This window comes from Somniosus microcephalus, chromosome 16, assembly GCF_052327205.1.
Source record: "Somniosus microcephalus isolate GS21.2 chromosome 16, FLI_Smic_1.0, whole genome shotgun sequence".
NCBI classification, from domain to species: domain Eukaryota; kingdom Metazoa; phylum Chordata; class Chondrichthyes; order Squaliformes; family Somniosidae; genus Somniosus; species Somniosus microcephalus.
The window spans coordinates 96,302,096-96,324,879 of NC_141002.1; the positions used below are offsets into that span (position 1 = coordinate 96,302,096).

General features: G+C 49.1%; 1 protein-coding gene across 1 annotated transcript; it reads right to left on the reverse strand.

Annotated features, from left to right (window-relative positions):
• Positions 1-2,368: 2,368 nt before the first annotated feature.
• On the reverse strand, positions 2,369-22,549 carry LOC147106409 (podocan). Its single transcript, XM_086009493.1, has 4 exons — positions 20,338-22,549; positions 19,617-19,694; positions 9,639-10,533; positions 2,369-3,809 (listed from the first exon to the last, which is right to left on the reverse strand). The coding sequence occupies exons 1-4, from the start codon at positions 20,351-20,353 to the stop codon at positions 2,723-2,725; spliced, it is 2,076 nt and encodes a 691-aa protein (XP_085865619.1). The 5' UTR covers positions 20,354-22,549; the 3' UTR covers positions 2,369-2,722.
• Positions 22,550-22,784: the final 235 nt, after the last annotated feature.

Below are 22,784 nucleotides of genomic sequence, written 5' to 3' on the forward strand. Positions count from 1 at the left end.
TTGAATGGCGAAGCAGGCTCGAGGGGCTGAATGAACTACTCCTGCTTCTATTTCTTATGTTTTTACGTTAATTATTTAAATGCTAGCCATTGCTTGTCTACCATCATACCTTTTAATGTAGTTTCCCAACCAAACTTAGCCAACTCGCCCCTCATACCTACGTATTGTCCTTGTTTTTTTTACAGCTCCGCTTATTTAGATATTTTAATTATGAAAATGTAACCTGACCGACTTTGGTGCAATACTACAGGTCATAGTTCATTCCTTTGCAAAACGAATCCCAGATAGTCATCTTCGGTGTTGATTTACGTTCAGCACCCGCCCTATAATAAACCCAACTGGCCTCCTCCAGAGACAAAGCAAGCTGACTCACCCTTGCATCTATCCCTATAGTAGACGTAATGATAGCCATGAGGCAGCTTGGAGCGTCACCTGGATTGAGGGTTAATCCATTAACATTAATAATGAATGCTAGTTAACTATTTTTATTGTGCTGGTGAGACCGCACCTGGAGTACTGCGTACAGTTTTGGTCTCCATATTTAAGGAAGGATATACTTGCATTGGAGGCATTCAGAGAAGGTTCACTAGGTTGATTCCTGGGATGAAGGGGTTGACGTATGAGGAAAGGTTGAGCAGGTTGAGTCTATACTCATTGGAGTTTAGAAGAATGAGAGGTGATCTTATTGAAACATATAAGATTCTGAGGGGAATTGACAGGGTGGATGCTGAGAGGATGTTTCCCCTCGTGGGGGAATCTAGAACTAGGGGGCATAGTTTCAGAATAAGGGGTCGCCATTTAAGACGGAGATGAGGAGGAATTTCTTCTCTCAGAGGGTCGTGAATCTTTGGAATTCTTTACCCCAGAGAGCTGTGGAGGCTGGGTCAGTGAATATATTCAAGGCGGAGATTGACAGATATTTGAACTACAGGGGAGTCGAGGGGTGTGGGGAGAGAGCGGGAAAGTGGAGTTGAGGCCAAGATTGGATCAGCCATGATCTTATTGAATGGCGGAGCAGGTTCGAGGGGCTGATTGGCCGACTCCTGCTCCTGTTTCTTATGTTCTTATGTTCTTATTAACTCTCTTCAGCCTGCCTCCGATCTGTGCTGCCCACGGGTAGCACTATCACCTTTGAGTCAGACAGTTGTGGGGCAAGTCCATGTAAGAGACTGTGAGCAAAAAATGAGAGCCCATGGAATTGGAGGCAACCTAATGGCTTGGATCGGGAATTGGTGAGGAGGTAGGAAACTGAGAGTAGGGATAATGGGTGTGTGCTCAAATTGACAGCATGTAACTAGTGGTGCCCCCCAGGGATCTGCACTGGGTCCACAGCTTTTCACTATATTTATCAATGACTTAGATGAAGGAATAGAGAACCGTATATCCAGGTTTGCTGACGACACTAAGTTAGATGGCACAGTAAGGAGTGTAGACGGGAGCAGAAAGTTGCAAAGGGACATTGATAGATTCAGTGAGTGGGCAAAACTGTGGCATGCGGAGTTCAATGTGGGAAAGTGTGAGGTCATCCACTTTGGGCCTAAGAAAGATAGATCATCAGAGTATTTTCTGAATGTTGAGAAGCTGGGAACTGTGGAGGAGCAAAGATATTTAGCGGCCCGTGTACAGAAATCACTAAAAATAAGTGAAATTAGGGGGCTGGAATACAAAGGGGTGGAGGTCATGCAACAGTTGTGTAAATCTCTGGTTAGACTGCATCTGGACACTGCGTTCAGTTCCGGGCACCACACCTCAGGAAGGATATACTGGCCTTGGAGGGGGTGCAGCGCCGATTCACCAGAATCAGACCAGGGCTAAAAGGTTTAAATTATGGGGAAAGGTTACATAGACTTGGCTTGTATTCCCTCGAGTATAGAAGATTTAGGGGTGATCTAATTGAGGTGCTTAAGATGATTAAAGGAGTTGATAGGGTAGATGGAGAGAAATTATTTCCTCTGGTGGGGGGAGTCCAGAACAAGGGGGCACAGCCTTAAAATTAGAGCCAGGCTGTTCAGGGGTGATATCAGGAATCACTTCTTCACACAAAGGGTTAGTGGAAATCTGGAACTCTCTCCCCCCAAAAAGCTGTTGAGGCTGGGGGGGGTGGGGGGTCAATTGAAAATTTAAAAACTGAGATTGATAGATAGGACCAGTTAACATTTGCTAAGGAATCTCAGTTTCACTTACCGAACAAGGCGTGTGAATGAGATCCGGTAATTAAATCATGCACTAATAAACATCTGCTTATTCTGATGTGCAGATGTTGCTTTGCGGTCGAAGGCTCCAAATTAGTGCTGTAACCTAATGCAGATTGTGTGTGTGTGTTTGCTCAGATACTTGGGTAAAAGTTCAAAGCGACTGAGTGTTCAAACATGGAAAACAGTCTTTTTTTATTCATATACATCAACCTACACCTATAAAATACAAAGGGAAACACATCAAAGATATGGGAAGTGTCTCTTACATGTTCCAAACTATTACAGTACATAGTTCCCTGGCCAATTAGAGCACAGCCACTGTATTTTTAAATTATTACTCTTTACTGCATTCAAAGAAATGAAGTCCATGAGTTGAGTTTGTACAAAATGGATCCCGTTTTCAGTCTGTGTTGCCCGGAGTGTAAAATAAACCCTACTTAATAAATTCGGAGCCAGAATTTGAGCTTTAGGGCATTGCGAAATGTGTCCTCTGGACTGGAAACGTGACTACTTTTCCGGTTTACAGTTCACTCAAAGTGAATCACTTGATAGCCCCTAAGACATTTCAATGCATGGGCATCCGCTTGCCTGCGGTCAAGGTTGTTCTTTTCAAGACGCACAAGTATGAGGTGACTCTCTGCCCACTGATGGCCACAGAGCGCATCCCTGGGAATGTAAGCGATCTGATTGCTGTGAAGGTAAAGATACTGCAACGTTAAAGGCAGCTGACGGGGGACCTGAGCGAGGCGGTTGTGACTGAGGTCCAGGTGCCGCAGCCCTGCCAAGCCCCGAAAAGCGCCAATGGCCACCAGTGAAATTTGGTTGTGTGACAGGTAAATTTCCTCCAATTTGAACATCTTCTGAAAGGCATCTTTCCTTATTGAGGTGATGCTGTTGGCTTGTAGAATCAGCTTCTTCAAGGAGCGTGGGAGTAGCTTGGGGATGACGATGAGGGCATTTTTGCCGAGATCCAAATATTCAAGTTTGCTCATGTGTCGGAAGGCCTTTTCCCCGATGCCTTTATTGCTAAGTTGGTTGTCGTGGAGACTGAGATATATCAGTGCAGAGGAATCGGTGAACACCTTGTCCGGTAATTTCCGAATCTGATTTCCTTCTAAATGCAGCTCTCCTAAACTTGGACTAAAATCGACAGGGACCGCAGTCAACAGGTTGTGGTTCATTTTAACGATGTGCAAGTTCTGCACCGGATTGAATGCCCCCGGAGGGATGGACTCATCGCTTATCCTATTATTATTAAGGCTAATGCTTTTGAGGTTCTTGCACTTTGCCCAGACGTGAGATGACATCATACTGATGTTGTTTGAATTCAGCATCAACTCTTCCAAGGTTGGGGGTAGGTCTGTCGGGATGCTGGAGAGGTTGTTCTGGTCCATGTATAAGCGAGTCAGCTTTTGCATGCCTTCCAAAGCGCCCTCTACCCCAATATCCGTCAGCTTGTTGTTGTTAAGGACCAAAAATTCCAGCAACATGTACTCGTTCAATAAATCCAATGGGATTAAGTCAATCTTGTTGTTCATTAGAAAGAGATTCCTGGTGTTGAAGGGAATTCCATATGGGATTTTATTAAGTCCTTTATCTGAGCACTGGACAATCCTGAAAGTAAGCATTTAGTACTGATGAAGAAAATAATCATTTAAAGGTATTTTACTGCTGCTTTTTAACTATGCAAGATCACAGTAGCTTTTATTAACTATTAGTAATCACAGTTTTGGAATGTGGTGTCTTGGCATGACCGCCAATGGTGGGGCGTAGGGGAGGAGAGAGCGGGGGGAGCGATGTACAAGAGGTCGGAGTGGAGAGTTAAGAAGATAAGAATTAGGAGCAGGAGTAGGCCATACGACCCATTCTCATCCTTGTGTTCAAATCCCTCCATGGCCTCGCCCCCCTCCCTATCTCTGTAATCACCTCCAGCCCCACAATCCTCCGAGATCTCTGCGCTCCTCCAATTCTGGCCTCTTGTACATGCCTGATTTCCATCGCTCCACCATTGGCGGCCGTGTCTACAGCCGCCTGGGCCCTAAGCTCTGAAATTCCCTCCCTAAACCTCTCTGCCTCTCTCTGCTTCTTTAAGGCCCTCCTCAAAACCTACCTCTTTGACCGAGCTTTGGGTCACCTGTGCTAATACCTCTTTACGTGGCTCGGTGTCAAATTGTGCCTGATTAAGTTCCCGTGAAGCGCCTTGGGATGTTTTACTACGTTAAAGGCGCTATAAAAATGCAAGTTGTTGTGATTGAGAAGATGGATCCAGTCAAAGCACTAAATATGTCAACGTACTGCTAGATTTCCTGAGCGAATGTGAAGAATGTGAAGGTACACACCAGCCCCTGTGTAATGCATTCCAAGAAATGTTTGCACTTTGTCAATTAATGCTTTACAGGAGAGGCTGAGCAATATCTCTAAAAAGAAGAATGATTTTCAAGTTCTTAGATGCTTAAGGTTCTGACCATTTATGGAGAGATGAGCAGGTGATAAAGTTGACAACATATCAATGAACTCAAGGATCAACATCTATCCCATTTTGCCATATTGGCGTTTGGCTATTTTTTTATTCAGATCTCAAAAGTGCACATTTACACATCTGCTTTATGAAGCCATTGTGTATTTTGATTGCATGGTGGGTGCAAGCAAAGTGCATTAAGAAACATAAGAAACATAAGAATTAGGAGCAGGAGTCAGCCATTCGGCCCCTCGAGCCTGCTCTGCCATTCAATAAGGTCATGGCTGATCTTCGACCTCAACTCCACTTTCCCACCCGATCCCCATATCCCTTGATTCCCTTAGTGTCCAAAAATCTATCGATCTCAGTCTTGAATATACTCCACAGCTCTCTGGGGTAGAGAATTCTAAAGATTCACCACCCTCTGAGTGAAGAAATTCTTCCTCATCTCAGTCCTAAATGGCCAACCCCTTATTCTAAGACTGTGACCCCTCCCTAGTTCTAGACTCCATAGCCAGGGGAAACAGCCTCTCAGCATTGATGCCTCCATCTTTCCTAATATGGACCAAAGGGGTGTGAGACAACTTAAGGAAGATGGGAAACTCAAAAGGGAGCCACTCTCAACAGAAAAGGAAATAAGCACCATGCAGCAAAATGTGAGGAATAAAAGCTGCCACATTACAACAGCAACTACAGTTCAAAGTATTTCATTCAGTGTCAGCTGTGGCTCAGTGGGCAGCACCCTCGCCTCTGTAGTTATGAAGGTTGTGGATTCAAGTCCCACCCCAGGAACATTAGCACATAAAGCTAGGCTGACACTCCAGTGCAGTGCTGAGGGAGTGCTGCACTGTCGGAGGTGCTGTAAACCGCGCTCTCAGGTGGACGTAAAAGATCCCGTGGCACTAATTTTGAAGAAGAGCAGGGGAATTATCCCCATGTACTGACCAATATTTATCCCTCAATCAACATAACAAAAGAAAACCAGATTATCTTATCAGACGCCAATATGGCAAAATGGGATAGATGTTGATCCTTGAGTTCATTGATATGTTGTCGACTTTATCACCCGCTCATCTCTCCATAAATGGTCAGAACCTTAAGAACCAGATTATCTGGTCATTATCACATTGCTGTTTGTGGGAGCTTGCTGTGTGCAAATTGGCTGCTGCATTTCCCACATTACAACAATGACTACACTTCAAAAAGTATTTAACTGGCTGTAAAGCACTTTGAGATGTCCAGTGGTCATGAAAGGCGCTATATAAATGCAAGTCTTTCTATTGAAGCGGGCGCCCCCTTTAGCTGCACAATATTGCAAATAACATGAGAACACGAGTTAATGGAATAAAACACATTGGCCTAGAAATTCATTAAGGCGCTGCCAGCTTTGCGCCCAGTTAACGCCTAAAGAGTGATTTTGCGCCAGAAATGAGTTTGCGCAGATATTCAGCGCAGCGGTATTGGCGGCGGTAGCCATTAGCGCTGCGCCGGCACCGATGACGTCATCGGTGTGCGCAGTGCCCCGGTTCCGCCCTGAAACCGGCCCGATCCCCATATTTAGTTGCGGCCGCCTCCTCCGAAGCGGCCGCAAACAGCGACCAGAAAACGGGGCCGTCCTGCTGCCTTAGTGGGGCGCTTTAAAGCGGAAGGTGCGGCCGGCCGCTTTTTCAGCGGCCGCCTGCCCGCACCTCCTTCCCCGGCCTCCTCCACCACCCCCCCCCCGCGGCATTGCCGGCTGCTTTCCGCGAGCCCGGCACTTCTCCGTGGTGCCGGGCTCATTTGCCGGCACTATCCAGCGGCGATCTCCCCGTTGCAGGCAGCTCCCCCTTAAGAGAAGGAGGAGGCCTGCAGTACCGCAGCCTGCCGCTCCGCAGCGGCTGGCGCAGCGGCGCCAAGAGCGCTGATATTCAGTGTCAGCGCCCCAAGCGGAGGCGGGCACACCCTGGTATAGCGCCCGGTTCCGAATTGGGGCGCTAACAATGAATATCTGACGATCGCTATAGGCTTCCCGCCCAGCGCTAACTTTTGGGCGCTAGCCAGCTGGCGGGGCCATAGTGAATTTCTAGGCCATTATTTTTAGCACCTCAGCAGTGAAATGGTTAAGGCGTGTACGATAAACCACGAACACTCTTGTTTACAGTCAGAGGTCCAAAGCTGTCAGTCGCCCTGAGATTAATCAACCAGTGCTGGCTTCCCTTGAGAAACAGAAGAACTATTGTTGAAAGATTTCCCTGCTGCTGACAGAGAGACTCTTGTGAAATGTGGGGAGTGGTGGAGGCTATCTGTGTCTCAAATGCGGGCGTCAGTCTGAGCAGGCCTGAGAGAAACAGACCGCGCGGCCCCAGCCGTTGACTGCAGAAAGAAAACAGAATTGTGCCAGGTGACAGAATTCACCGAGACTGCCAGTAGCGGAGAGGACAAGCTGAATCACGGCTGGGATGTTTTACAGTAAACTCGCAAGACTGAGCCGTGTGTCTGATTCACACGTCCCGTGTTTGCTGGGGCGACTGTCTTATTTATTGGTTTTATCTCAGGCGCGCTCTGTAAAGGGAGCGGAAGCTGGGTGTTGAAGTAATGGAAGGTTTCTGTCGTTTGATGCATTCCTGTGCTGATTGCTCAGTCTCATTTTGTCTTCTATGGTGACTATTTTAAAATACCTTCTTCCATGAACTTAAACTCGTGTCGTTTAATTCCTAGAAATTAGTGTTGCCGCTTTTAGTTGACAAATGCTACTGTGGCGGAGCCACCAAAGGACTCAGAGCGGTTGTACATAATTCCTTTAACAGCAATGTAGTTACTGTCTGTGCCTGTATCTTTAATTACACTGTTTGACAGTACAATGCCAGTTACCTTTACAGCACGTGATGACGTCATGCCGTTAGTCACGCGATGCCCCAATGGTGGGAAGAACGTGATGACGTCATGACGTCACTCTCCTGATCAGGGGATCAGTCATAGAGTCATAGAGTAATACAGCACGGATAGAGGCCCTTCGGCCCATCGTGTCCGCGCCGGCCATCAAGCCCTGCCTAATCTAATCCCATATTCCAGCATTTGGCCCGTAGCCTTGTATGCTATGGCATTTCAAGTGCACATCCAAATGCTTCTTAAATGTTGTGAGGGTTTCTGCCTCCACAACCCTTTCAGGCAGTGAGTTCCAGACTCCAACCACCCTCTGGGTGAAAAAGTTCTTTCTCAAATCCCCTCTAAACCTCCCGCCCTTTACCTTGAATCTATGCCCCCTAGTTATTGACCCCTCTACTAAGGGAAAAAGCTCCTCAGCATCCATCCTATCTATGCCCCTCATAATTTTGTACACCTCAATCATGTCCCCCCTCAGCCTCCTCTGCTCCAAGGAAAACAAACCCAATCTGCCCAGTCTCTCTTCATAGCCGAAGCGCTCCAGCCCTGGTAACATCCTGGTGAACCTCCTCTGCACCCTCTCTAACGCGATCACATCCTTCCTGTAGTGTGGCGACCAGAACTGCACACAGTATTCCAGCTGTGGCCTAACCAGTGTTTTATACAGCTCCATCATAACCTCCTTGCTCTTATATTCAATGCCTCGGCTAATGAAGGCAAGTATCCCATATGCCTTTTTTACCACCTTATCCACCTGTTCCGCCGCCTTCAGGGATCTGTGTACTTGCACACCCAGATCCCTCTGACCCTCCGTCTTGCCTAGGGTCTTTCCATTCATTGTGTATTCCTTTGCCTTGTTAGTCCCCCCAAAGTGCATCACCTCGCACTTCTCCGGGTTAAATTCCATCTGCCACTGTTCCGCCCATCCGACCAACCCATCTATATCGTCCTGCAGACTGAGGCCACCCTCCTCGCTATTTACCACCCTACCAATTTTTGTATCATCCGCGAACTTACTGATCATACCCTTTACATTCACATCCAAGTCATTAATGTAGACCACAAACAGCAAGGGACCCAGCACCGATCCCTGTGGTACCCCACTGGCCACAGGCTTCCAGTCACAAAAACAACCTTCGACCATCACCCTCTGCCTTCTGCCACTAAGCCAGTTTTGTATCCAATGTGCCAAGGCACCCTGGATTCCATGGGCTCTTACCTTCTTGACCAGTCTCCTGTGCGGGACTTTATCGAAGGCCTTACTGAAATCCATGTATACCACATCCACTGCGTTACCCTCATCCACACACCTAGTCACCCCCTCAAAAAATTCAATCAAATTAGTCAGACATGATCTTCCCTTGACAAAGCCATGTTGACTATCCCTGATTAATCCTTGCCTCTCCAAGTGGAGACAAATTTTGTCCCTCAGGATTTTTTCCAATAATTTTCCTACCACTGATGTTAGGCTCACTGGCCTGTAGTTCCCCGGTTTTTCCCTACTACCCTTCTTGAATAATGGAACTACATTAGCGGTTCTCCAGTCCTCTGGCACATCCCCTGTGGCCAGAGAGGTCCTGAAGGAGCCCTCAAGGAGAATAGACCTGTTATTGATGTGTCCTAGCAGTTTCCAGTTTAAACTCGTTTGTTTTCATTAAAGTTCATTAATTTAATTACCTGAGTTGAACTCAATCTTTTTGATAGGAACCTCCATTCCTACACTAACACATTTAGATGACATTTGTTTACCCGATGTTTATTTTGAATGGGTTTAATGGATCCACTAAAGTAGCGGACACATTCTGCACGCATAGAATCATACCGCACGGAAGGAGGCCATTCGGCCCATCGTGCCTGTGCCGGCTCTCCAATTAGTCCCACTCCCCTGCTCTTTCCCCATTAGCCCTGCAAATTTTTCCTTTTCAAGCATTTATCCAATTCCCTTTTGAAAGTTACTATTGAATCTGCTTCCACCGCCCTTTCAGGCAGCGCGTTCCAGATCACAACAACTCGCTGCGTAAACAGAACTCTCCTCATCTCCCCCTCTGGTTCTTTCGCCATGTATTGTGATATCATGAATTAAATTTTGGATATTTATCACTGACAAATGAAAGAAACCATACCTTCCGTAGCAAGCACACTGAGGGGGGCAGTAATAGTCTTCAAAATAGGGGAAAGGTGTTGGCTTCACTCTGCTTTTCCCTGTTTTGGTGTTTTTCTTTTTTTTAATCTTCTGCCGCTTTTCCGCCCGTTCTGGTTTCACGTGAGCTTTGGGCTTCTTGATTTTCGGTTTCGGTTTGGAGGATCGCTGCTTCTGAGGTTTCTGGGGTTTCTTTATCGGTTTGGTGACTTTGCGCTGTTTGGGAGGCTTAGCGATTACCTTTGTGACGTTCTTCCCTCCCAACAGTTTCCCATGTGCGGCGATGGTGTCGTTCCTCGATAGCTTGGGGACTGAGGGTGTGGCAGTTTTCTTCCTCACTGGCCTAGGCGCTGAGCTCTTCCCCTGCGATGATTTGACGTCTGTCGTCACGTTGCTAATGTATTGGGAAGAGTTGGAGGCCAGGCTAACAGTGTGGTTCGCAGTTGGCCGTAGGGCTGGTATTAGACTATTGTTTACGGCAAGTTTTTGAGCTGCACTGGTCTCTAATTTAATAGAGGCCTGGGTAGTGCTAACATTCACTGGCAATGTAGGGAATGGGTTCAAGGTGACACTTACATTATGGAGCAGGAAGGTAGCCACGGTGGTATTGTTGAGACTTGGCAAATTAAGGTTTTGAGTGAGATTGCTTATCGCTGGAGCTTCAGGGAAATGGCTACTGTCAGTTGACATTATTGTCTCATTGCCTAATAAGGCAGCCACATGCTCATTAACGCTGGTAGCAACAGAAAGTGTTGGGATGCCTGACATTTGGAGGTTGGTGCTTTTGGCTTCTTGAGGCCCGGTCACCTTTCCTGGAGCTTCTGTCGACATCAGAATGGTCCGCGCTATCTGCACTTCTATCTGTCTGCCTTCTGTGGCTATTAGAAGAGAAGGAAACACAACTTGAAAATTTACCAAAATGTTAGGGGCAGATGCCTGGAATTTCCACAGGCCTCCTCCAGCGGGGAGAGCGGAAGAGGACCTGGAGCTAAAAACGGCAATTTAGACTGTTTCTCAGGCAGTTCCACCAATCACCTGTCAAAGTTACTGCAGGAGATCAGAAGAGCCCCGTAGAAAGGTTCATAGGGTCATAGTAACATTAGGAGCAGGAGGAGGCCATTCAGCCCCTCGCACCTGCTCCACCATTCAATCAGATCATGGCGGACCTGCAGCTCAATCCCATTTACCTGCCTAAGCTCCATATGGTTTGATACCCTTACCCAAGATAAATCGACTAATCTCAGTCTTGAAAGCTCCAATTGTCCCCCAGCATCGACAGCCTCCAGATTTTGACTGCCCTGATTCCATCAATAATTTTAAAAGGGAGTTGGACAGGTACTTGAGGATGAGAAAATTACAGGGTTACAGACAAAAAGCGGGGGGAGGGGGGTGGGACTGAGCACACCTGTTCTTTCAAAGAGGCAGCACAGGAACGATGGGCCAAATGGCCCCCTTCTGTGCTGTAAGATTCTATGGTTCTTTCTGCAAAAATGTGCTTCCTGATTTCCCATCTAACTGTCCTGGCTCTAATCTTAAGATTATGCCCACTCGTTCATGATGCCCCCGCCGGAGGAACTAATGGCCCAGATATTCCGATCGCAGGCCTCCCGCGGGTGGAAGGCTGCGATCTGGAAAAATCTGCGCCCTTACCTGAGGGCTCCCGGGAGGCGCAGAGTTCCGATGCTGGGCCTCACCAAACTGCCGGAGTGCAGGGCCCACGGATCCCAGGGGTGCAGGCAATTCGCAGCGCTCCTGGGATCACGTGGGCCATGGGGAGCCAATCACAGAAGGGAATCTCCCTTCATACACTTGACAGAAAGACCTGTCAAATCTATGAATGGAGATCACCCCCAAAACATAGTAAAACTTTAAATAATTTTTTTTTTAAATCACATTTTTAAAATGACTTGAAAGTCCAATAAATTAACTATTTTAAACAAAACTTTAAATTTTTTAAAATTAATTAAAGATTTTTACGGGGCTAAAAATAAACTTATCTTTTTTAAAAGTATTTTTAAATGATAAATCAGTGGAAAAACTTTTTTAAAAGCTTTTTTCAACCCTTATCCTGGTAAAAGCAGGCCTTGCGCTTTTACCAGGCGCAAGAATTGTAAGTGTTTTCTGCGGCCGGAGGGTCTCCAAAAAGCAGAACTCTCTGCCTGCAGAGGCCCTTCTCCCGGGCAGGCGGAGGATCTGTCAAGAGCTTTCTTGACAGATCGGAAATGCCGGTTTCTGGCGCATGCACTGTGCATGCCTAAAACCGGCATTTCCGATGTCCCTACGGGTGGGTGCACAGCGCGTACCCACCCGTAGGGATCGGAATATCCAGCCCAATATCTCCGTATCGACCCCAACGAGTCCTTTGAACATTTTAAACACCCCGATCAGATCACCCCTCAATCTTCTATACTCGAGGGAATACAAGCCAAGCTTATGCAGGTTAGAAACCAGTAAAGTTAAACACTACTAATTGAATTGAAAGCTTTTGGTGACTCGAGGCAAACACCTGGGAATGGATGAGAAATGAGTGGAAGGTTGGGAAGCACTGGCTTTTGGTGGAGGAACTGTATCAGGACGGGGCGGGGAGGAGGTGCTGAGTGGAGCTCGCGAGGGATCGGGTTTCGGGACCCCGACTGGTTATAATTTACATTAACAGCATGAATTACAAAGCTCGGTGCAAATTTACAGAGGGTGTGAAACTAGGAAGGGTTGTGGAATGGGAGGGGCAGCCCAGGGACTACAGTCGGAGGAAGACAAAAGGTGTCAGTGAGCGGGAGATTTAATACGGGCGAGTGTAAAAGGCTGGCACTAACGGGGTGTCCACCTTGTGAACCTGCCGCAATTCCAGAGCGACACACACTGCCCTCCTGAGGAGGTGGGCGGGGAGGGGCGGGAGTGGATGGGGGGTGGAGAGCAGGGGGGTGGGGGGCGGTGGGCAGGGAGCAGAGAGTTGGGGGGGGGGAGGGTGGTCCCCCGGCCCCCCGGCCCCTGGCCGGTCTAGATTGGGAAGGATTCCAAGGCTGCGGCTCGTTGCTCACTCGCTGCAAGGGGCCTCCAATCCAATTGGCAATCAATTGGTCTGGGAGTGTGCTTGTGGGGCTCTGCACACATATGGTCCTGTTTGCCAAGTATGCCTGCTCCACTGTTGGTCTATGTAATGGGCGGTGTAACTGGGAGCATCGCCAAGCGAACTGAAAATTCTGCCAGACATCAGGGTGAGGAACGGGCCCCAGGACACGCCATCCTCCACACCGACCCTACTATTTCTGCGACTGGGGAGATTTAATACAAGTTGCAATTAATATAAGATGATTTTTTTTTCTCACTTCTTCACCGGTGCTTGTTTCTGACCAGTTTCTTTGCCCCTCTCATAGCCTGCACCCCTCTTAAAGAAAGTGATGGCTTTTGAGGATAAGCAGGTCCTGAGACGGTCTTGTATATTTACTCAATGAAAGCTCATTGACCCCCAATATTTACGGGGAGTCAGGGAGGGAGTGGGATGGAGGGAGGCGGGTGTAGCAGCTGGGAAAACCGGAATTGCAGGGAACACGGAGGACCTGCCGAGTTTAACGGCAGGATTTCATTTTTTTTTAAATGTCTCCGTTTCCAGGCCGGCCACCAGCCAGATTGCGAGGCTGGTCAGCTATCGGGCAGGAAGGCCTGCGCTGGAAGGCCGCAGCCGGGGAGAGGAGAGAGGGGGGGGGGGGGGAGAGCTGTGGGGTGGTGGGGGGGGTCGGTATATTAGCTTGGGGTGGAGGGAAACACTTATGCTCCTCCTGGCCCACAAGCAGTGCTGGAAAGGCACTTACCTGATGGATCCGGCCCTTCTCGCCTCACTTCAGCTGCCAGGAGTCCCAATAAGAACACAAAATAGGAGCAGGAGTCGGTCATTCAGCCCCTCGAGTCTGCCCCGCCATTCAATAAGATCATGGCTGATCTGATCTTGCCCTCAACTCCACTTCCCTGCCCGCTCCCCATAACCCTCGACTCCCTTATCGTTCAAAAATCTGTCTATCTCCACCTTAAATATATTCAATGACTCAGCCTCCACAGCTCACTGGGGTAGAGAATTCCAAAGATTCACAACCCTCTGAGAGAGGAAATTCCTCCTCATAGAGTCATAGGCCTAGAAATTCACTATAGCCCCGTTTGGGGTGCCAGCCTCGCCAGGGCGCTAAAAGTAGCGCCCCGGAAGCATTCACGGCCGCCCGCCGGAAATTCAGTTGGAGCGCCCCAAAGGGAAGCGCGGCGCTACTGGAGGTGCCCCGCATCCCTCTTGGGGCGCTGCGACTGAATATCGTTGCGCAACGTGCCGCAGCGCCACACGCTGTGCTACGTCGCGCTGTGGTATTGCAGGCCTTCCTCCCCTTCTTAAAGGGGAGGGGCCTTGTGCAGCGCGATCTGGGGCCCAGCTGGCCCCCCGAGGATCGCGAGTGCCGGCAAAAGAGCCCGGCACCGAGGAGATGTGCTGGGCTCTTGGAATGCAGCCGGCACTCCGCGGGGGGGGGTGGTGGTCAGGAGGCCGGGGACGGGAGCGCAGAGAGGTGCTGGCAGGCGGCCAACAACAAAGATGGCCGCCCCGCACCTCCTTTAATTTGCGCCTCTACTGCCACAGGTAGGCCCCCCTGAACCAGTCGCACATAGCGTCCGGCGGTAAATCAGGGGGCGCTTCCAAATATCGCGGCCGGGGCATCAGCGGGTCGCTGCGCACATCGATGACGTCATCGGTAGCGGCGCAGCGCTAACGGCTAGCGCCACCACTAATGTCCCGCTGAATTTAGCGGGAGGTGTGGCCAGTGGCTTGCGACCCACTTAGCGCCCTCTTAAGGCGCTAATGGGTGGCGCAGCCAACTGAATTTCTAGGCCATAGAGTCATAACGGCACAGAAGGAGGCCATTCAGCCCATCGAGTCCATGCCGGCTCTCTGTAGAGCAATCCAGTCAGTCCCATTCCCCCGCTCTATCCCCGTAGCCTGCAAGTTTATTTCCCTCAAGTGCCTATCCAGTCTCCCCTTGAAAACATTGACTGTCTCCGCTTCCACCACTTCCGTCGGCAGCAAATTCCAGGTCCTCACCACTCGCTGCGTAAAAAGTTTTTCCTCACGTCCCCCCTGTATCTCTTGCCCAAAACCTTGAATCTGTTTCCCCTAGTCCTTGTACCATCAACTAGTGGGAACAGCCTTTCCCCGTCTAGCCTATCCAAACCCGTCATAATCTTGTACACCTCTATCAAATCACCCCTCAACCTCCTTTGCTCTAATGAAAACAAATCCAGCTTCTCCAACCTGTCCTTGTAACGAAGGTCCCCCATCCCCGGAACCATTCTGGTAAATCTCCTCTGCACCCTCTCAAGGGCCTTCACATCCTTCCTAAAGTGTGGTGACCAGAACTAGACGCAGTACTCCAGTCTTAAATGTGCGACCCCGTATCCTGAAACTGTGCCCTCCGAGTTCTAGATACCCCACGAGGGGAAACATCCTCTCAGCATCTACCCTACGGGAAACCCGTCCTGCAGCCGGTAAATGTAAAACTCTGTTAAAATTTGAGGCGCGTGACCTCATTAACATGAATTAAATAAGGGTGCTCCCTCTGGAGAGAAGGCTAATCGCCCGCCACCCCACCCCCTCCCAACCCGCCTCCAATAAAACCACAAGTGGGCGCGGTCAAGGCGGGTTGGCGTCGAGTGTCAGATTTTTGACATTTTATCCTACCGCCTTCCCCCCGTCACAGCCCCGCCCGTCCTGGGGGAATAACATGCCCCCGCTAACTCCGTTTCTCTCTCCACAGATGCTGCCTGACCTGCTGAGTGTTTCCAGCATTTCCTGTTTGAATTTCAGATTTCCAGCATCCGCAGTATTTTGCTTTTGTTTGCAGTTTACTCGATGATGACAACAACAACTTGCATTTCTAAACGTCCCAAGGCGCTGCACAGGAGCGATTATCAAACAAAATTTGACACCGAGCCACATGCGGAGATATTAGCGCAGATGACCAAAAGCTTGGTCAAAGAGGTAGGTTTTAAGGAGGGTCTTAAGGGAGGAAAGAAGGGTAGAGATGTTTAAGGAGGGAATTCCAGAGCTTACGGCCCAGGCAACTGAAGGCACAGCCGCCAATGGTGGAGCGATGGAAATCGGTGATGCGCAAGAGGGCAGAATTGGAAGAGCGCAGAGATCTCGGAGGATTGTGGGGCTGGAGGAGATGACAGAGATAGGGAGGGGGCGAGGCCATGGAGAGATTTGAAAACAAGGATGAGAATTTTGAAATCAAGGCGATGCTTAACCGGGAGCCAATGTAGGTCAGCGAGCACAGGGCTGATGGGTGAACGGGACTGGGTGCGAGTTAGGACACGGGCAGCAAGAGTTTTGGACAAGCTCAAGTTGAGAAAGGGTGGTAGATGGGCCAGATAGACACATCACCACACGCAAATAAACTCGCAATGGGTTTCTTCATTTCCAGCTCAGCATTTATTGAATCAGTCGCCAAGTATCACAGTGCCTCTGAGTGTTAAACGTGAGGAGTGCGCCAAAGACACGACCAAAGGAGTAAGGAACACCACTGTGTACGACAGCAGCAAGTTCAAGAAGATCAGAGAGTCAGAACTTCCAATTACAGTGAAGCTGTTGGAATCAGCTGTGACTGCACACTTCTGTAACACCCCATAATTTGGATCTGAAAATAAGTGTTTTTGTGGACAACTTTACTTTCTCCGGAGAGCTCATTATACAGAGAGAACTGTTTTGCTTTTGAGGAGAATGCTAAAGACCGACTTTTTTTCTTGAAGACTGAAAGTTACAGACAATCAGCATTTTCCCCGTTTTTGTGGAGCCGCTAAATTTAAGTATTCCGCACTCCGCAGCTCTTATTACCCGAAACAGTTCTCAGATATATCAATTAACTGGCTAGTTAGCAACTTAAGGAGTGTGAAAGAACCATCATTACAGGCGTGCTGCGATTGGCCAGCTTTCCTTTGTGTCCACCAACGTAATTATACAGGGGGATGGTCGCATCGTGGTTATGTTGCGAGACTAGTAATCCAGCAGGCCTGGACTAATGATTTGGTCGGGTTATGAGTTCAAATCTCACCGTGGCAACTGGGGAATTTCAATGTAATTAATTAAATAAACCTGGAATAAAAAGCTAGTACAGGTAGACTACCCTTTATCCGGACTTCCGAAAACCGAAACCCTCTAAAAACCGCGAAGGTTTTTTCGTTCAGCGTAAGTCGTGCGTACGACTTACGCTGAACGAAAAAACCTTCGGTTTTTAGAGGGTTCCGGTTGCGGAAGTTCGGATAAAGGGTAAGTCGTGCGCACGACCCCCCCGCCAGCCCCGACAACCGCCAGCCGCCGACCCCCCCGCGGACCCCGCCAGCCCCGACAACCGCCGACCCCGCCAGCCCCGACAACCGCCGACCCCGCCAGCCGCCGACCCCCCCAGCCCCGACAACCGCCGACCCCCCCCCCGCGGGCCCCGACAACCGCCGACCCCCCCGCGGACCCCGCCGGCCCCGACAACCTCCGACCCCGCCAGCCCCGACAACCGCCGACCCCGCCAGCCGCCGACCCCCCCAGCCCCGACAACCGCCGACCCCCCCCCCCGCGGGCCCCGACAACCGCCGACCCCCCCCCGCGGACCCCGCCAGCCCCGACAACCGCCGACCCCCCCCCCCGCGGACCCCGCCAGCCCCGACAACCGCCGACCCCCCCCCCGCGGACCCCGCCAGCCGCCGACCCCCCCGCGGACCCCGCCAGCCCCGACAACCGCCAGCCCCGACACCCCCGCGGACCCCGCCAGCCCTGACAACCGCCGACCCCCCCCCCGCGTACCCCGCCGGCCCCGACCCCGACTGACTTACGCTGAGCGTCAGCGTAAGTCGTGCGCACGACCCCCCGCCGACCCACCTTCCGAAATCCGAAATTCTCCTTTATCCGAAACTCGGCTGGTCCCGAGGTTTTCGGATAAAGGATAGTCTACCTGTATTAGTAAAAACCCGTCTGTTATCCTCACCTGGCCAGGCCTATAGGTGACTCCAGATCTTACAGCAATATGGTCGGTTCTTAGCAAGCCACTCAGTTGTATAAGGCGACCCACCACCAGCTTCTCCAGGGCGATTAGGGATGGGCAGTAAATGCTGGCCTTGCCAGCATCCCCAACATCCCATGATTTTTTTTTTAATTGGGTTTTACAAGATCGCACCGTGCAGCTATTTTGATTTGGTCATGAACTTCAACAACAGAAGATAGCCCTTCCTTCAAAAATAGAGGGAAACATGGGGGCAAATTCTGTTAGGCCTCGGCTGTACCCAAAAGAGTAAAATCGGGTGGGTTTGAAGCAAACACCAGCGAGGGATCTTGTCCGATTTTCCTGTATTCGATTGCACCCAATATGGCAGGATCATGAAAATCTAGCCCAAGAACTTTAATCTGTAGATGACATAATGTGAAATATCTGAATAATGGAAAAAGATACTTCAAAATAAATGGCAGAATATCTTTCTCTGGCATCCAACGTACATCTTAATTCCAATGATATCGGGGCTTAGGGGGTTAAATTATGAGGAGAGGTTGCATAAACTTGGCTTGTATTCCCTCGAGTATAGAAGATTGAGGGTGTGACCTGATCGAGGTGTTTAAAATGTTAAAAGGATTCGATAGGGTCGATACAGAGAAACGATATCCCCGGCTGGGAGACTCAAGAATGAAGGGACATAACCTTAAAATTAGAGCTGGGCTGTTTAGGAGGGGAAACAGGAAGCTTGTTCACACAAAGGGTAGTGGAAATTCGGAATTAGAAACATAGAAAAATAGGAGCAGGAGTCGGCCATTCGGCCCTTCGAGCCTGCTCCACCATTCAATATGATCATAGCTGATCCTCTATCTCAATACCATATTCCCGCTCTCTCCCCATACCCCTTGACGCCTTTTGCGTCTAGAAATCTATCTGTCTCCTCCTTAAATATAGTCAGTGACTTGACCTCCACAGCCTTCTGTGGTAGAGAATTCCACAGGTTCACCACCCTCTGAGTGAAGAAATTTCTCCTCATCTCAGTCCTAAATGTCCTACCCCGTATCCTGAGACTGTGACCCCCTCATTCTAGACCCCCCCCCCCAAGCCAGGGGAAACATCCTCCCTGCATCCAGCCTGTCTAGCCTCCAAAAGTATGCTGGGGCAATTGGAGCCTTGAAGACTGAGATGGATATATTTTAGTTGGGAAAGGGCATCATGGGATATGGAATGAAGGTGGGTAAATGGAGTTGAGGTGTGGATGAGCCATGATCTAATTGAATGGTGGAGCAGGCCCGAGAGGCTGAATGGCCTTCTCCTGTTCCTATGTTCCGAAATGATCTGATAATTCAACTTTTTTTGAACATTTAATTCTTATAGAATAGAATCATAGAATGGTTACAGCACAGTAGGAGGCCATTCGGCCCGTCGAGCCCGTGCCGGCTCTCTGCGAGAGTAATTCAGCTAGTTTCACTCCCCCGCCACTTCCCCGTAGCCCTGCAAAAATTTTCCTTCAGGTGCTTATCCAATTCCCTTTTGAAAGCCACGGTTGAATCTGCCTCCACCACCCTTTCAGGCAGCGCATTCCAGATCATAACCACTCGCTGAGTAAAAAAGCTTTTCCTCATGTCACCTTTGGTTCTTTTGCCAAACACCTTAAATCTGCGTCCTCTGGTTCTTGACCCTTCCGCCAATGGGAACAGTTTCTCTCTATCTGCTCTGTCTAGACCCCCTCATGATTTTGAACAGCCCTATCTTATTTTCCCACGTGACTTGCGCTGCTTAATTCAAATGACTGGATAATTCAGCAAAAAAAGAAATTGACCGAATTATCCGGAGTAGATTGTAATCATAAATGTAGGATGACTTGATGTCAAGAGGAACATGATGCATTGAAGCTTAGCGTACAAAGAAGGTTCTGTGTCACAGTCCATTGTGCAGTCCTTGATTCTACTCACTGTTTTGTGGATCTGTAGCTGAGGATCTGAGTAGCAGGGTAGCCCACATCACTGTCCATGTAAAACTCTTCATTTGGCCTACATATCAGGATGTATAACAAAACATACATAGAATTACATAGAATAACATAGAATTTACAGCACAGAAACAGGCCATTTATGCGCCACATGAGCCTCCTCCCACCCTACTTTATCTAACTCTACATATCCTTCTATTCCTTTCACCCTCATGTACTTATCTAGCTTCTCCTTAACTGCATCTATGTTATTCATCTCAAGTTCCACATCCTAATCACTCTCTGGATAAAGAGGTTTCTCCTGAATTCCCGATTGGATTTATTAGTGACTATCTTATATTTATCCCCTAGTTTTGGACTCCTCCACAAGTAGAAACATCTTCTCTGCGTCTACCCTATCGAACCCCTTAGTCATTTTAAAGATCTCTATTAGGTCAGCCCCCTTTTCCAGAGAAAAGGGCCCCAGCCTGTTCAATCTTTCATGCAAAGTATAACCTCTCAATTCTGGTATCATCCTTGTTTGCACTTTCTCCACTGTCTCTCTATCCTTATTGTAAGATGTGAACTGTGCACAGAGTCAAGCACTATGTATACTTCAAGCACAATTTTACATTTCAGTAATACGCACTTTCTCTTTTTCACGATAACAAAATAGACGCAAGACCGATTGAAAACGAGCCCACCACATTTCTAAGTGGCCCTACCTTTATAGGTCTTCATTTTCACTTGTTATTTTGACTTTCACGTTGACTATGTCCTTGACGCCATTGGAAATTCGTGCTCATTTGTCGATGGGAGATGCTGATGTATTGGAGCTGGACATCCTGCTGCACCTGTATATATGGCCGCAGCGACCAGCAATCCGAGCGAGGACTTTCATGTGTCCGCACACCGTGATTTTCACGTACAAACGCTGAAAGGGAAAACATTTTTTTTTGCAGCTCTGTCGAGAAAGGTCACAAGAGGTCATGGAGCGAACAAGAATGGAGCTTCTTCAGAACATTGCATTCTGCAAGTTGAGGGACTGTTAACAACAAGACAGTGCCATTGTGACCCTTCCTTTAGGAGGGACTCTCCATATCAAGCCTGCCCATCTTTACCTGATTATTGGTTTGGACAGGCAGGCTTCCCATAGCTTAGTTTTTCCGCAGGTACAACCTCATTTTCACCGCAGTGTCATTGTTCAGAATATGGACAAGTTCAAACAAACGGACTGAGGCAGAGTGAATTTCAAAAGAATGGTCCTTTTTTTTCTTTTACATAGTATTTTGCCCAAGCTACAGAGTGGAGCTGAAAGTGACCTTTGGGAGAAGACGGGCCTGACAGAATTGACCCCGAGAGCCCAGAGAATTTGCACCGAGGTGCCAAAAGGAGAGGTCTGCTTACAAGGTCGAGATGCCGTACTCGCTCCAAATGCCCTTGGAGATGTCGAAGGGTTTTATTTGCTCTCATTTCCTTGCTGGCCTTTTAAGAGGCTTTCCAGGGCCTGGGACCGGGAAAAGGCCACAAGGTGGCTGCGTTGATATGTAGCAGTGTATTGCAATCAAGACCTTGCAGCAGCTTTTCGTTCACAGCGGTCCCTGACATGGTCAACGTGCATCAAGGGGTGTGGGAAGAGTGCGGGACTATGGTATTGAGGCAGAAGATCAGCCATGATCATATTGAATGGCGGAGCAGGCTCGAAGGGCTGAATGGCCTGCTCCTGCTCCTATTTTTCTATGTTTTTATGTCTAGTTATTAGCCTGGAGCAGTCAGCGTGGACTTTGATGCCTTCTTGTGGGTAGACATATTTAGGGTTCGATTTTGAACTCGGGGCGGGATCAGTGTGTGCAGGAGGGCCGGGGGCCGAGGACCCCATGGAGCATTCTTAATGGGGTAATTTTAACCCAACTGGTGGGGGGCGGAAAACCCCACGGGATCGGGTGGAACGGGCGTTTTTTACACCCCGCCTAGTAATTACGTTTCGTTGCCTTCAATGGCGGGTAAAATGGGGCTGGGGCGTAAAGCCAGTGTTGCAACCCGATCCCATCTATTTCCCGACGGGCCCCATCAGGTAAAAATTACCCCGTGGCTCCCGGGCCTAGCTCTGGCTCCAATTCCCAGCTCGGACCTGGCGGGAATCGCGGCCTTGCTGACGGGCGGGAGCGGGGACTCGGACGGTAGGAGGCTGCGGCTGGGGAGCCCACGGGGAGCCGTCCCCGGCAGTCAGGCCAGTGCTATGGCGGCGATGGGGTGAGGGCGGACGGACGGACCATGGGTGATCGCGATCGGGTGTGGTGAGGGGGAAGCCCAGGGAAAGGCTGAGGGGGTGACTTAATGGAGGTCTATAAAATGATGAAAGGTTTTGATAGAGTAGACACAGAGAGAATGGCCCAGTAATTCGGGTCCCAACGCGTGAGTACGGACGGGGTACTCATGCGTGGGCCCGATGGAAGTGCCGGTTTTCAGCATGCACAGCGCATGCGCGGAAAACCGGCATTTCCTTTCCTCTGAACCAAGGGGGTTCAGAGGTCGAACGCATGCGCGCAGGAGTCTGCGCGTGCGCGCTGAAATTCCTTCTTTTTTTAAGCTTTGCCCGTGCGATAAGGCCTCCGGTTTTTACGCGTGGAAAAAGCAGACGTAAGGACTTAGTTTTAAAAGGTAAGTGGTCTATTAATTAAAGTTAGAAATTTTTTTCCACAGGTTTAATATTTTTAAAGACTTTACAGTAAGGTAAGTGTATTTTTAGACCCGATTTTTAAAAAAATTATTTTTTTCAAAAATTTGAATAATTGTTTAAATTAGTTTTTTAGAGTTATTAATAGTTCATTTAATTAGTGGGAATTTTTAAAACTTTTATTTGAAGTTAAAGTACTGTTTTGGGCACCTGGAGTTTTCATGAGTTTGACAGTTCTTGCTATCAAACTCATGAATGAACTTTTGCAACCTCCGATTGGTTGCTCAGTGCTCACGTGATCCCAGCCGGCTCATCGAACTAACTACGCCGCTGGATCACGCAAGCGCAGCGCGCCGGGAGCTGAACCGGGCCACTGACAGGAAATCCACGCAGGGCCAGGCTTCAACTGTCGGCGCGCTAGGTAAGTGTAGGTCGGGGGCTTGCACCCGCGGGAAGCCCCCGACACCAATTTCTGGGCCAATATTTCCACTTGAG